Source organism: Gymnoscopelus braueri (genome assembly GCF_963280865.1).
Source record: "Gymnoscopelus braueri genome assembly, chromosome: 14".
In the NCBI taxonomy this organism is placed as follows: Eukaryota; Metazoa; Chordata; class Actinopteri; order Myctophiformes; family Myctophidae; genus Gymnoscopelus; species Gymnoscopelus braueri.
This window is the reverse complement of record NC_137619.1, coordinates 18,547,042-18,563,229: the sequence shown is the minus strand read 5'-3', so window position 1 is coordinate 18,563,229 and position 16,188 is coordinate 18,547,042. Positions and strand designations below refer to the sequence as shown.

At 43.6% G+C, this 16,188-nt stretch overlaps 1 protein-coding gene across 1 annotated transcript in view; it reads left to right on the top strand.

Moving 5' to 3' along the window:
• The first annotated feature begins 248 nt into the window (after positions 1-248).
• Positions 249-16,188, top strand: part of LOC308100472 (uncharacterized protein) — a 40,534-nt gene continuing 24,594 nt past the window's right edge. Inside the window, exons 1-7 of the mRNA XM_080449537.1 lie at positions 249-405; positions 6,607-6,662; positions 6,975-9,056; positions 9,442-9,564; positions 12,504-12,637; positions 13,800-13,967; positions 15,679-15,858. Of these exons, the coding sequence (XP_080305663.1) occupies positions 401-405; positions 6,607-6,662; positions 6,975-9,056; positions 9,442-9,564; positions 12,504-12,637; positions 13,800-13,967; positions 15,679-15,858 (2,748 nt within the window). The 5' untranslated portion in view covers positions 249-400. The remainder of the gene's footprint in view (positions 406-6,606; positions 6,663-6,974; positions 9,057-9,441; positions 9,565-12,503; positions 12,638-13,799; positions 13,968-15,678; positions 15,859-16,188) is intronic.

The following is a 16,188-nucleotide window of genomic DNA, read 5'->3' as shown; positions in this document are numbered from 1 at the left end:
CTCTTTTTGTGAACGGTACCAACCTCTGCCTCAGGGAGTTTAGTCTATTATTGTTGCAGGAGCTGATACATAACGTAGGCGAATATGGGTGTTCCCCTTCTCAGAGGTTTAAGATGTCAGGGAAAAGGACAATATGGTGACATGTACTATTATACTGAGTCCCTGGGGAAGGAGGGAGGGGTGGGGGGGGGGGGGGGGGGCGGAGGTTGGCAAAGTGGAGAAACTGAGACACAAGTGGAGGTGGAAGAAGTGATCCAGCCTGGATAAGGAGCAGGACAGAGCACAGGACACAGGAAGAGATTGGCGACAACGGAGGGACGGTGCAAAGCGACCCATCGTAGGGGAGTCCTCACTCTCAGCCCCAATGAAAGTCTCCTAGGTCACCAAGAGACTGGGAAATATGCGGTGAGTCAGAACCAGTGGTTCAGATTTTTTTTGTAAAGTTAATCCAATTATGATTCAGATTAGTAAAGATACGTTTCTCCCCATTTCAAATGTTTGACCAAATGTGTCTTTTGGAGACAGATGTGTCATTGCTATTCATGTGGTTCAAAGACTGTATGACACACTTTTGTAGAGTAATAGGCAGATGTTTGACTGCAAATCTGGACTACAAATTTCCATCCTGTTTAATTTTCGTTTTGATTATTTCATTATAAGATATATTTGCACTCAATCACTTCCAATGTTTCTTCTAAAAATAATTCAGTGACATGATTTACCTTATTCCGGTTACATGCTTTCCATTATTGGTTAAACTTGGAAATATAATTACTTTAGAAAGTTATCACAAGAAATTCATGAAAAGGAAAGGCGGTTCAAAGGTTCATGTCAGTTAGACTGAGGATTTCTCTGCTTATGGGACAATGCCTGCTGTCCCTTTCTTTCAAGCCACCAACCCTGCAATTTCAATGTAGCAGTAGGCCTATTTATTTAAAAGAACATACCAAAACAAGACATTTTCAAGACAATAATATTTAATAAATGCTCATGTCAGGAAAAAGTGAGGACCCAGCATAGTCCTAAAACATTCCATTAATCTTCCATCGCCCTAACAACTATTTCAAACTTGCAGTCTTACAAAAATGTGTAAATTGAAATTATTATAGGAAACCGTTGTTTGTCTACATTTAGAGTTGATCATTCAAATACAGTTTTCCTATGAAAACTAACTTAATTTCACAGCCAAGGATTCTGCATAAAATGTAATATTTTTTTGTTTATGTCCTCTGGGGACATAATTACAACCTTAGTTGTTGAGTGCCCTCAATCAGGACACAGAGACACATCCATATTATATCAATTTTTATCCAATCAGGTCTGGTTTTTGTATTATGGCAGTTCTTGAAAATCTTGGACCAAATGATTGTCAGACTAACAGAGTGGCTTAGCCACTTGGTTGCAGCCAAAATCTAAGTCTCAAGTTTACTTTAATAGTAGGCCTGACTACCTTCTCATTTTTCCACTGGCAATTCCACATAGGATGAGGCAGAAGGTTACTTACCTGTCCTCAAGGTGTAATGACTGTCCCTTGTGAGGCCTGACAGGGGCTACATGATTAGACAATACTGCATTATGTAACACAGTCTTACTTAACAGACCTTTATGTCCAAATCCCCCTCCTTAATACACAGACAATAGCCTTGTATGCCCCAGAGGGAGTATTAGCATTTTGTGGGTAACCCAATAACAACCAATAGTGTCTAATCATATCTATCATATTCCCCTAATCAACTTAATTGTGCTTCATTTATAGATTTAGTGTGTGGAAAAAAGTCGTGGGGATCATTAAACCAAATTCATGTTTTTGCATCAAACGGTTACGTTTTGTGCATTTGTGGCACCCCCTATGGATCAAAGTGGAAATGCTTTTGGGGATTCGTTGAGTAAAGCACCCTTGACATGTGATTCAGATTTGGGATGGACCCGATGTTTCGTTGGTGATTTTTGGCCTTTTTTGTAAAACAGGCCCCTCCCGCTAACTTTGGAAGCCATTAACGGACGAACGGTATGGACTATCAAAATTCCGCTTGGGGATGTTCATCGCATGTGTCCAGAGATCATGTGTATAGATTTTTGTGAAATTTGGACAAAATATGTGGGAGGAGCTAAAAGTGTGTTTTGAAGAAAATTCAAAATGGCGGAAAATCTATCCTGACGCAAATGGGCGTGGCCTATATGGAGAGTTGCGTCGTGACCCAAGGAATCTGGGGGAAAAGATTTTTATTCTACGACCTACAGTTCAAGAGTTATAGGCCAAAACGTAAAGTGGGCTGTTATAGCGCCACCATGAGGCCGACTGGTATAATTTTTTTTTAATAATTTCGGACTAAATTACGAACCTCCCCTCCAAGTCGTGTAACTGTAGCCCTTACGGTTTCTGAGAAAAAAATACTTGAATGGGAGTTTTTTCATTTTCCCATTAAAGTGGATGGGGAAATTTAATGCACTAATAAATCAATATCAATTAAACTATGTAACCAATCTCTTAGCAAAGTACAAGCGCACAATTCCCGGTGAAGCCGGTCATTTTGACATATAGCACAAAATTGGAGAAAAAGAACTGTGGGAGGAGATCCGTTCCAAAATAATCTATAATAAAGAAATAAAGTTTTGATTATTTCATTATAAAATATATTTGCACTCAATCACTTTCAATGTTTCTTCTAAAATAATTCAGTGACATGATTTACCTTATTCCGGTTACATGCTTTCCATTATTGGTTAAACTTGGAAATATAATTACTTTAGAAAGTTATCACAAGAAATTCATGAAAAGGAAAGGCGGTTCAAAGGTTCATGTCAGTTAGACTGAGGATTTCTCTGCTTATGGGACAAAGGCCTGCTGTCCCTTTCTTTCAAGCCACCAACCCTGCAATTTCAATGTAGCAGTAGGCCTATTTATTTAAAAGAACATACCAAAACAAGACATTTTCAAGACAATAATATTTAATAAATGCTCATGTCAGGAAAAAGTGAGGACCCAGCATAGTCCTAAAACATTCCATTAATCTTCCATCGCCCTAACAACTATTTCAAACTTGCAGTCTTACAAAAATGTGTAAATTGAAATTATTATAGGAAACCGTTGTTTGTCTACATTTAGAGTTGATCATTCAAATACAGTTTTCCTGTGAAAACTAACTTAATTTCACAGCCAGGGATTCTTATATATTCTTATATTTTTTTGTTTATGTCCTCTGGGGACATTATTTTTTGTCTCCAGGACACAGAGACACATCCATATTATATCAATTTTTATCCAATCAGGTCTGTTTTTTGTATTATGGCAGTTCTTGAAAATCTTGGACCAAATGATTGTCAGACTAACAGAGTGGCTTAGCCACTTGGTTGCAGCCAAAATCTAAGTCTCATTTTTCCACTGGCAATTCCACATAGGATGAGGCAGAAGGTTACTTACCTGTCCTCAAGGTGTAATGACTGTCCCTTGGGAGGCCTGACAGGGGTTACATGATTAGACAATACTGCGTTATGTAACACAGTCTTACTTAACAGACCTTTACGTCCAAATCCCCCTCCTTAATACACAGACAATAGCCTTGTATGCCCCAGAGGGAGTATTAGCATTTTGTGGGTAACCCAATAACAACCAATAGTGTCTAATCATATCTATCATATTCCCCTAATCAACTTAATTGTGCTTCATTTATAGATTTAGTGTGTGGAAAAAAGTCGTGGGGATCATTAAACCAAATTTATTTTAAATTAATGAATTAAATATTTTTTTCCACTAAATGCGTGTGTACAAACATCTGGACACCCACGACACCTTCATGTGTACGCCTAGTGCCTAGTCCATGTCTCTTTCAGACCATAGCACACGTTTGGTAGGCTGCTGCTTCGTCTCGCCACAGAGCGGCAAAGTGTAACTTTTCTGTTTCACTTTTTTGTTGCACCCATAGAAACAAATACAAACAAACATAGATAGACAATGCATGGAACCTTGAATTAAGCATAAGTCAGAGGTGTCTGACTCTGGTTGCGCATTTCTGCCACAACAGCGGAGACAGACCATCCTAGCCAAGTTGGCCAAGCCATGGACTAGGCATTTACAGAGAAGTTGTCCCTCCAGGCTATGGGATGTACAGTATAGTGAGTGAAGTAGATGTCTGCTTCTAAAACATCCATGATGCTTAAATGAATACGAACATACTTGTTTCCCGTATACTATACTATACTATACTGTACAAGCAAAGTCACTGTGTCATCATAGAGAACGTTATTGGGGCAAAGTCATCATGGAAGCACTAAACATGCAGTACATGACAGTAACAAAAAAGAAAGCTGAGTATTTCGAGTACGTACAAGTATCTATGCAGGCATATAGGTAAAGCCTGAAACATGCTCAAGCCTAGTCTGTAGTCTCACGGTGTCATGTACCAAAATGAGCAGAACAGGCCTACAGGCTACAGCACACGACGCATTGTAAACTTGTAGATCTATTGATAGCTTGTAGATAAATTATATCACTCGTCTGTCTTGAGTACCTACTTTTGTTCTTTTTGGCAAGTGACACCTCTCAGAATCAACTTTATTGCCACAGGTTTACAGGTGTAAAGAAATGGGTGGAATCATTATTTTTTTCCCTGTGTGCGCTCCATCATTTGTAGTTTCTTAGTTGGGGGTATGTGTTTCTGTGTGCCAGCATGGAGTGAACTGTACGAGAGTTGCTGCAGTAACACCTATGAAACAAACCCACAATTAGTGTTATTAACTTCAACTGTATTTAACCATTCAAGTTGTTAATTGAATTGTTGAATTGAATGTTAAGTAGGCCTAACTAACTACATTACATTTTCCCACCGGGAATTCCATGTATGAGCCAGAAGCTCACATACCTTTCTTTAAGGTGTAATGACTGTCCCTTGGGAGGCCTGACTGGCATTACAGTCGCAACTCGTTGCGTTGTGAACTTGTAGATTGGCTATTTTCAGTGAAGAGATTTGGTGTAGGCCTAGGCTCGAGGTAATAAAGGAGGGGGCCAAAGGTAGATCCCTGAGGGGCCCCAAGAGTTTGTGTGGTTAAGACAAGTGATAGCGTGTTGTACAGTCATACTGAAAAGGTGAAATACTGCTTTTTAAGATGTGATTGTGCCACTGGAAAGGTGAAGTACAGGCTAGTACTGCTCTTAAGACAGGTGATAGTGGCACAGATTTACTGTAAAGGTGAATTTCAGTACTGCTTTTTAAGACAGGTGATAGTGGCACAGATTTACTGTAAAGGTGAAGTTCAGTACTGCTTTTAAGGCAGGTGATATATGTCACAGTTACACTGGAAAGGTGAAGTACACTTGTTCTGCTTTTAAGGTCTATGTTGTTTTTGCTGTTGTTTTATGGAAATGGTTCAGAGTTATGTAACTTCAAAGAACAATTGTTTCAGTGACTGCAAAGGGTGACAATTTTATTCACTGGCCAATTGTGTTCATATAGACACTTAGCAAGCCAATACGATTTTTTTCTTTCTCAATGTGGTTCTTTTTATGGCCCTATGAAGAAACACAAAACATACAGATTTTTGGGAAATTAGGTCATGAGAAAATGTATTAAAACAAAAAGACTCTGGTTACTGTTTCATCATATCAATATGTATTCATTTATTGTATTATTATTATTATATTTAAATACATACTGTAGTTGTCTATTCTATAGATATTGCTGAGAAAGACATATTTGCCAGAAGAAATTAGCTGCACTGTCAGTTAAGCAACAGGACAATGAAATTGACTGCTTGCTGACCTCCTTGGGTGTCGACTGAGTCAGCCTAAGAGAATGGGTCTTTATGTTAAGGATTCCATAACAATAGGTCATAGGCTATTGTTCAAAGTGCAAGTAGGCTATGGAAACAAAAGGCTAGTAGAAAATGTAACTCACACTCTACCATTAAGTATAATCAGGTCTCTACCTACTTAGCCCATTCAAGAGTAGAGCTTGCTGACATATTGGATACAATACTACGTGGCCCTTAATTGAGGTCAATATGTGATTGTTTCTGAAAATAAATAAATACATTCAATTAAAATAGAGTGCTACCCTGCCCAAAAACATACTTATTTAAACCCCTAGTGTTTCTAACTCTAGTTTGAGTTCAACACAGATGCTAATGAAATCAGCCACAGACAGACAGACAGACAGACAGACAGACAGACAGACAGACAGACAGACAGACAGACCCTGTTCTATGGCCATGCTGTAAAAAAGATAAATAGCATAGCATAGCATCAGGAGACCACAAGGGGAGGTAAACGCAATTTTCCCATAGAAAGGTGTCATTCTGGCTGGTAATTCAGCCTGACAGCGTGTTGCGGGTTCGACTCTCGATCCCGATGACCTTTTCTGCGTGTCACCCCCCCCCCCCCATCTCTCTCCCCGTTTCCTGTCAGTCTACTGTTCCTATCAATAAAGGCAGAAAAAGCCCCCCAAAAAGAAAGGTGTCATTCTCTGCCGAAATATTTGTTGATGATATGTATTTTTGTGTCATATTTTGCCATGTTGAGGAATTGAATATACATAGGACCACAATGGAAACAAGTCCCCTGGACTTTTTTTGTTCCTTGTTCACTAATTCTTCCCTTCTTATTTTCCATAGGTTTCCACTACTGTGGTTGGTGTGTCTATGTGCAGTGCAGAAATATTGCTATGCAGGTAATGCATCATCTGGACAATACAAAAGAAAATAAATATTGTTTTGTTTACCCTAAGGCTCAGACAGTTTGAACCGCTGAAAGTAATAACGACGGTCCTCTCAAGATGTCGCCCATGGACGGACGGACGGACGGACGGACGGAAGGGGGGGGGGGGGGGGCGGCATTGTGAGAGGACGGTTGCTATTACTTTCATCGGTGTGATGTCACATTCACTTTGTCACTTCTCACTTTTGCAGGACGGCCACCGTCTCCACGTATATACAGTATGTCAGTGCTTTTAATAACCACATTCCTCACTTTTATTTTCCAGCTGCCCTGGAGGACTGCGAGGCGGCGGGAACCAAGTGCCACACGTCGCACGCTGTGTGTCTGAAAACCAGCGACAATTATGTCTGCGTGTGTAACACAGGCTTCCAGGGCGACGGCATGACCTGCGAGGACAAGGACGAGTGCATCACAGGCCTGCACAACTGCCACGTGAGGGCCCGTTGCAACAATACCCTGGGCAGCTTCACCTGTGACTGCCGGGCTGGCTACATCGGGGATGGCCGACGCTGCGAGGACATCAACGAGTGTGAGAAAGATAATGGGGGCTGCCATGCCAACGCACTGTGCACCAACAATGATGGTGGGCGGCTGTGCAAGTGTAAGGCTGGCTTTGAAGGCAACGGGTTCCAATGCACTGATAAAAACGAGTGTGTCGATGCAACGATCTGCCACTGGAATGCAACGTGCACGAACAACCTGGGATCCTACGTGTGTACCTGTAATGAAGGATACAAGGGCAATGGAAACTACCTGTGTCTGGATATAGATGAGTGTTCAGAGACTCCCGGCGTGTGTGCCGCCTCATTCGGCTATAAAGGATGCCATAACCTTCCTGGCTCATTCCGCTGCACGTGCAGCAGTGGCTATGCAAGCAATGGCAAGACGTGTGAGGACATTGACGAGTGTGCTAACAACATCTGCAGCATGTATGCAGACTGCACAAACACTAGAGGCTCTTACCGATGTTCCTGTAATGACGGTTTCGTAGGGAATGGACAGACGTGTGTAGATGTCAATGAATGTGACTCAGAGAATAAGTGCCACCCCGACGCAATTTGTATCAACCTGATGGGCAATTATGTCTGCTCTTGTCGGGATGGTTTCTCAGGAGACGGTGAAATTTGTGCGGATATCGACGAGTGTGGGAGGCCTGATATATGCCCCGCTAGCGCCACCTGCGTTAACACTGCTGGGTCGCACCACTGCGATTGTGGCACTGGCTACGTCTACAACAACTCCATGTGCCATGATGAGGATGAGTGTACCACGGGCCGCTGCAGTCCCTACGCTAAGTGCGATAATTTCCCTGGCTCTTTCACCTGCGCATGCATGACTGGGTACAGGGGCGATGGAATCATGTGTGTGGATGTAGATGAGTGCTCACTGGCCCAACAGTGTCACTCCAGTGCCCTCTGCACCAACCTCAACGGCACCTACAACTGCAGCTGTAAGGTGGGCTACTCTGGAGATGGGGTGACGCAGTGTGATGATATAAATGAGTGTCTAGTGGACAACGGAGGGTGCAGAAACAAGGCGACGTGTGTCAATAACGAGGGCTCCTTCTCCTGCTTGTGCCAGCCAGGCTTCAACTTGATCAACGAAACCATTTGCCAAGACGTAGACGAATGCATGACCCTGGATGATCCGTGTGATGTCAACGAGGTGTGCACCAACACAGAGGGCTCGCACGAGTGCCCTTGCAACGTGGGCTTCTCCCGCCCCACTGACACAATGACGTGTATAGATGTGGACGAGTGCAGAGACAAACCATGCCACACCAACGCCACATGTCTCAACACCATCGGCTCCCACTCTTGCACGTGCAATTTAGGCTTCACTGGCAATGGCTCCCATTGCACGGACATAGACGAGTGCTCCGAAGTGGGTAGATGCGACCCCCAGGCACTGTGCTCCAACACCATGGGAGATTATTCTTGCTCCTGTCTGGAAGGCTTCACAGGTGATGGCTTCTCCTGCGACGATGTGGACGAGTGTTCCCTCTCGAATACCACCTGCCCGTCCATCTCGACGTGCGTCAATTCTCCCGGCGCCCACGTTTGCTCGTGTCTGAATGGCACAGTGGCACACAATGACACCTGTGTGCCACCCAGCACGGCTTGTTCCCCCGAATGCCATCCTCACGGCCTGTGCCACCCTTCCCCTGCCGGGTACCAGTGTGTGTGTGACCTGGGCTACATGGGCGATGGGGTAACCTGCTCAGACGTGGACGAGTGCCAGAGGGAAGACATTTGCATCCAAAATGAGACGGTCTGCATGAACATCCCAGGATCCTTCAACTGTGTCTGCAAACAAGGCTATGTGCGGAACTGGACCGAGTGTGTCGGTAAAATGGAGCTAATTAATATTTCTGGATAAATCTCAGTAATACAGTGAACATAATAACATTCATAGACATGTCTGAACTTTGAATGCAAAGTCTTTGCTAAAAAAAAAGTAATGACACACAATGACACAAACAAAGCCAATTCTCAGCAGCACTAACGTCAGAACTTCACTCAAAGTTCATCATAGCCTTTGTTTGTGTGGAGTGAAAATTAGAAACAAAACCATGCTGAAGCATTGATACTTGATAACATTTTTGTCCTATTGTATACTGTCAAAAGTCTAATTTTATTTCTCTTCTCTACCCTACTCTATAACATTCTGTTCCCCTATCATCACCCTCTCCCAACCTCCATCACTCTCTCTTTCCATGTATCCCTTTGCAGATGTGGATGAGTGTGAAACAGGGAAGCACGCTTGCAGTGAGTTTGCCAAGTGTTTGAACACTGTGGGTGGTCACCTTTGCTCCTGTCTCAGTGGCTTCACCGGCGATGGGATAAACTGTACTGGTAAGCATCCATGCCTTATCATACACATACACAGAAACTATCATTTTGCTCATTTGCCTCCATGTGTGGCCTGTCTTCTGAGCTTTCTTTTAGCACCATTTGGGGCTTGGTTTCCCTGACACTATTCCATTTTGGATGAATTATAGACATCGATGAGTGCCAACGTGAAAATGGAGGCTGCCATCCCGCCGCAAGCTGCATTAACACACCTGGAGCCCATACCTGCGCGTGCCCACCCGGCATGGAGGGCACAGGGTTTGAGTGCCAGGATGTGGATGAGTGTGCCCAGAACTCCACTCGGCCCCACAACTGCAGTGCCCAGGCACTCTGTAACAACACAGAGGGGTCCTACAGCTGCCAGTGCCAGGATGGCTACCAGGGGGACGGGTTCGTTTGCGGTGATGTGGATGAGTGCCAAATAGCCACCACCTGCAGCAGAAACATGACTTGCATCAACACTCCCGGCTCCTACGACTGCACCTGCATCTTAGGCCTGGCTTACGACGAGGGCACGTGCGTGAGGGAAGACCACTGCCTGAATGCCAGCAGTGTCTGCCATCCCTACGCAGAGTGCAACGTCGATCACAGCTCCTTCTACTGCCGCTGCCAGGATGGCTACCAAGGGAACGGCACGGACTGCCAGGACGTGGATGAGTGCGTCCAGCCGGCGGTGGCGGAGATGCAGGCTGAGGTCTGCCCGTCGCACTCCAACTGCACCAACACGTACGGCTCTTACCTCTGCGACTGCTGGCAGGGTTACCACAGCAACGGAAGTGGCTGCCAGGATGTGGACGAGTGCACAACGGGGAACTTTACCTGCCCCGACAACAGCACCTGCACTAACGTAGACGGGGCCTACCGCTGTCCCTGTGCCTCGGGCTTTGCGGCCAATGGGTCCCTGTGTCTGGATGTGGACGAGTGCTCTCAGGACCCGTGCTCTGTCTTCTCCGAATGTCTGAACACAGCAGGGTCATTCATCTGCCAGTGTTGGGACGGTTATAGCGGGATCAACACCACAGAGTGCGAGGACATCAACGAATGCCTTGATAACTCCACCTGCCCTGCCCATAGCATGTGTGTCAACACCAATGGCAGCCACCTGTGTAAATGTGACTTGGGGTTCTCCAAAGTTGATGACCTGTGTGAGGATATTGATGAATGCTATGGGGGAGTTGAGCTGGGGGAGCTCTGCGTCAACGGGACATGCATGAATGCCATCGGCTCGTACCATTGTGAATGCAACCCGGGCTTCTGGAGTAACGACACAGAGTGTGTGGATGTGGATGAGTGCTCTGAGTCCTCTTCGGACTCCCCAGTGTGTCAGCCCCATTCCACGTGTGTCAACTTCATTGGGTCCCATGGCTGCCCCTGCGATGACGGTTTCACTCTCAACGGGACAAAGTGCCAGGATGTGGATGAGTGCAAAGACCCAGAGGGCATTATTCATTCATTTGTTTATTTGGACAGGACAATGCATATTAATGAAAGTCAAGACGTAAATACACCGGAATTAGCAAATATGCTAGATTTCATTACCCCGTGCCCTGAGCACTCACTGTGCAACAACACAGTGGGGTCTTTCTTGTGCCCCTGTATTTCCGGGTACATGGCTGTGGGCCCCGACTGTGAGGATATTGATGAGTGCACGGACAACACCACCTGCCGCTTGGACCAGGTGTGCACCAACCAACCTGGAGCGTACCTCTGCTCCTGTCCACAGGGGTTCCAGGAGGAGGACGGGGCATGCGTGGACATCGCCGAATGTGAAGACATGCCATGCCACCCACTAGCACGCTGCTGGAACACTGTCGGGTCGTTTTCCTGCCACTGTCCACTCGGCCACACCGGCAACGGCACGTGGTGCGAAGACGTGGATGAGTGCTCCGTTTTCCCCCAGCCGTGCCACTCTCAAGCTCGCTGCCACAACACCCCAGGGTCTTTTCTATGTGTGTGCAGGCCAGGCTACATGGCCATCGGGACGCTCTGTGTAGACCTGGATGAGTGTCAGCAGAATTACGGGGGATGCCACCCTGCAGCCACATGCTCTAATGATGTAGGGGGGTTCCAGTGTCTGTGCGGTCAGGGCTGGGAGGCTGCGGATGACGAGGGAGGGTGTGAGGACCGTGACGAGTGCACGTCACCCATGGCATGCCCCGGGAGTACGTTGTGTACCAATCTGCCAGGGTCTTTCAGTTGTTCCTGTGCTGTGAATGACACAACGTGTAGAAATACGGTTCAAAAGGGTGGGCTATACCTCTATAAGTCTCGCCTCGCTCTTGGCTTTTGTTACACTTTGCTGTTTTCTGTTAGGGATGCATACATCATGATTTTTACTTTTCCATTCAATGTGTCAACATTATATAATTGATCGTTGAAAAGTCTTGGCATACTGAGATACATCAGCATAAAAAAATCATAATGTTGTTCCCCAAATGACCAACACTAATAATCATGATAAATCTTTTTTTTCTTGTGTCTTTACACAGTCTTGGTGAACTTAACTAGGACCAAAGCTTGTTACATGCAAAGATCAATGCAAACTCTTCATCAGTAAATAAAGAAAGGAGAGCGGTAAAATATGTATGATTTGGGAAGCCCCACTCATCCCGCACCCTAACGGCTGATTTGAACTCTGTCGTACAACGCTGCCATGAAGAGACGATCTAAAAGCTCACAATGCGTTGTGATGCGATGCGTCGTGAACTTATAGATTAGCTCTTGCCAGCCAGCGACACAGCAACACCATCATATGACGCAGTATAAATTCAGCTTAAGTAGAAGACAAACAAACCACTACTTTAAAGTGTTTGCGAAAGCTTTTTCACCCAAGTCTGACACAAATCTGTTTAAGCTCACTTGACAACTATGTAACATTTAACTGTCCATAGCTTATTCAGTATGTAATACCGGCTGACATGCAGAATGGTTTCTATCTCCAGAGAGCGACCTGTATCCCTATGGAGATGATGTGGGAGATAGAGGAGTGGAGGTGTCCACAGCGGATGGAAACTCACCCTACATAACTCCTCCGATGGGCTTCCCCTTCATGGGCAAACTATATGACAGGGTCTTTGTGAGTATTCTTTGTGGCACATTCATTGCCGGCATTATAAAATAAAAACAAGTGGTTTAAATCAACCAATATTAGATTTAATTTAACCACTTGCTCTCATTATACAGTAGGGGTTAAAAATGACAAATAAGAAATATTATTTCAGTTAGATAACATATGTATAGATTGGAAAACATTAAAATGATCATGTAAATACAGTTGTGTATATTATATTTGATCTTGGTGTTCAGTAAAATAATTGAAAAATGTCAATACAATTTTAATCAAAGAAAATAAGCTTTAATAAGCTTACCTGGAAATCGAGGGACCATGCCCACCTTTCCTTTTTTTGTGCAGTTGTGTTCCTTTAAAGTTGTAAACTGAGAAACCAGATGAAAAACAACACCCCTCCTCCCCGTGAGAGGTCTGATTTAGCTTCCGCTAGAACTAGTCATCAGATATTAGCTGATATAATACACATGTCATATAATATGCCTGGTTTACTGATTATGTTACATTTTTATTTAGCTCACCATTATTTGACCAAAGTCCCATTGTAGTTACATGACAACAAACAATTATCAAATTACAAAGAGCTGGCTAAAAATCACAATCACGGATGTAACCATAAAACAAGAGAAGATTATCCATGGTAAAAAGGCTACACATATGTACTGTACTGTAGGTTTCAAAAGCATCAGCCTCAAGGCGGTTAACAATGGAGTTCAAATGCATCCCACAACACATTATGTTACAGGTATTCTCATATTGGTGCACATGTTATAAGATTATGAAGATCCAAATATGGCTGTGACTATTACAAAATTGAAGTTGACGATTGATTATCATACAAATAATTGCGATTAACTGGCATTGAACATTGGAACAAATGAATCAAAATAAAATTTATGTTTGACTTGTGGGCTTTGTAATCAAAACTTCTATGACAAATAACTTAAATATACAAATAAATTACTGACATATTTAATAATTGTATACTTTTAAAAAATTGCGGAAATAGCTATTTCTGTTTTTTATTTGGGGGAGATTATGTAAAATAATTGCGATTATCTCAAATAATTGTGAATAGACCATTATGTAAAAATTGTGACAGGCCTAGATCCAAATAGCCAAATAGTGAATATCCCTCTACTTCCTCCCTCTATCTCTTTCTCTCTCTCAGTTCTCTGACAATGGCCTCGTCCAGTTCCAGTCCGTCGCAGAGAATGAGCAGCTCCTGCTTCCTGAGCCTTTCCCTGAGGGCTTCCAAGGCAACGAGAGCCTGTCCCTGCTGGCAGTGTTCTGGGATGATGCTGACCTCACCCGGGGCGAGGGACGACTGCTCTATCAGGTTAGAGCTCATAGGTTAGGATGGAGTCAAAGGAGACTTGTATCAGAAAATGACAAAGGAAAACATTGTAATTACCATTTTACTGGCTGATGCAGTCAGTTATGAACAAATTTGTTCCTACACACACCTGCCTCGTCTTATTTTTGCCCGACCTTGGGGCCGGCGTGAGAAGTGCAGACATACTGTATGGCAAGTTCAAAATCAAAAATCAAAATCAAGAAATAGGCCATCAAACTGAACGACAGTAGCAAAGTAGCAAAATACTATTCAGGGAACGTGGACACTTGGTTCTATTTTGCAATTTGTTTGACCAATAATAAACGGTAAATGGTGCATTTATATATCCAAAAGCGCTTTACATATATTGTGCATTACATTCACCCATTCACACACCGATGGCGGAGGAAACCATGCAAGGCACCAACCTGCTCATCGGGAGCAATTAGGGGTTCAGCGTCTTGCTCAAGGACACTTTGACACTAACTCTGGGGGAGCCCGGGATCGAATATCAGTAAACTTTTAATGTTAGATTAGTCCCTTTTCCTACATTGTTGCCTCTGTATTTAACTAGAGCTAAGTTGCTTGCTCTTTTGGTCCGCGTTTTCGAATGAGTATAAATTCAGTTAAGTTGAACATGGAAAGTCCATTGTTAGTTCACACTGTAGTTGGCAAGATAAATGCAATGTAACATTGAATTCATTTTTGCAAGAATGACCCAGTTTCCAGTTTATCAGTCCTGCCCCCAGAATAGGACAGTGATTAGATCACAAAAGAGGGAATAAGTCATCGGTTTCAGTTTCCCAGATGTCGTGCCAAATTCTGTGTCCTCATCTGAATCTGTTTCCACTTCATTGGCGCGAAATACACTTTAGACACACTGTAAATAGAGAGACTGAAGGCAGGTTGTATTTTCCTACATCTACAGTATCATGTGAATTCCAAGAGCTCAATAGTTAAACTGATACTGCATTGCATCTAATGTTGTTTTGGTCCAGTTTTCATAAATGCCTAAAGGCTGTAGTGTAGATGCCCCTCAGAAAAGCCTGCTCAGGTATTGTGTGCACGTAATGTCGCATCTAATGTGACATTCGACATACATAGAGTAACGTGTTTAATCGATGGCATTGCTTTCACTGACCCAGTGAGTCTATGTAAATAGCTTACGGGGAAACCGATCCAGGGTCTGCCTGACCTACAGTAGGCTTGCCTAGGCTTGTTTCTTTTAACGTGTCATTGCTTATAATATCTTATTGCGAACGCAGCGGAAGGAGGCGCGCCGAAGTAATAGTAAGCTGAAGCTTACTATGAAACCGTGCTCGGGTTGTGTGTGTGTCCGTCTGTGTGCAGTATTGTGTGCACTGCCTGTGTGCAGCCGCGCCCCCATGTGACTCACGCTCTCATTGGCTGCTGACAGATCTCAGAGTGCACTACAGTGTGGCTGAAATCCGCCTGCCCCTGGGTGACTAATTACACTCCTCTGAGAGAAATATATATACATATTTCAGGCCGGATGGCAAGTTGAAAACGCCTTAGTTTGAGGACAGTTTTAGATTTCTTCTTGCTATGTTATTTTCGAGCTGCGTTCGCTTCCCGCGTTGGCGCATCTTACTTGTTATAGTATTATTAGTTGCAGCTTACTACATATAATAACTATTAAAATAAATGAATAAATAAAATAAGCGTTTATCATTCTCCCCTCCTCAATTTTCAGGAATATCATCAGCTGAACATGTCAGATATCTACTCTCAAATTGTCTTCAACCGCACAGCGAAGGACGTCACAGAGTTTGAGCAGTCCAGGAACAGGCCTGCCTTCACCCCAACCTGGATCCTGAAGATCACCTGGGACCATGTCATGCCTGTCTCCTTCCAGAAGGTCAACAAGTCAGAGGTACCACAGAGAGACTCATATACTGTACATTTATATTCTGCCCTGTGCATTCTTTTTCCTTCACTCTTTTTCTTCATCTCTAAGTTAATTAAATGTTCTTTGATGATAGGCTGAGATGCAATAAGAGTTCTTCTTCACTTTTCACAGTCATAGTCTGTCATCAAGCTACTTTTATTTTTTTTCCCTTCCTTCTAAATCTGCCTTCCCAAGTTCCCACAGTCATGTCTGATCTAAAATGATGAATACTCAAGTATGGAGTCAATTTTACTTGTGGTGGCAATAACTGTCTACTTTTTTTAAATCCATAAAAAATGGTTGTGTATGTAGTAC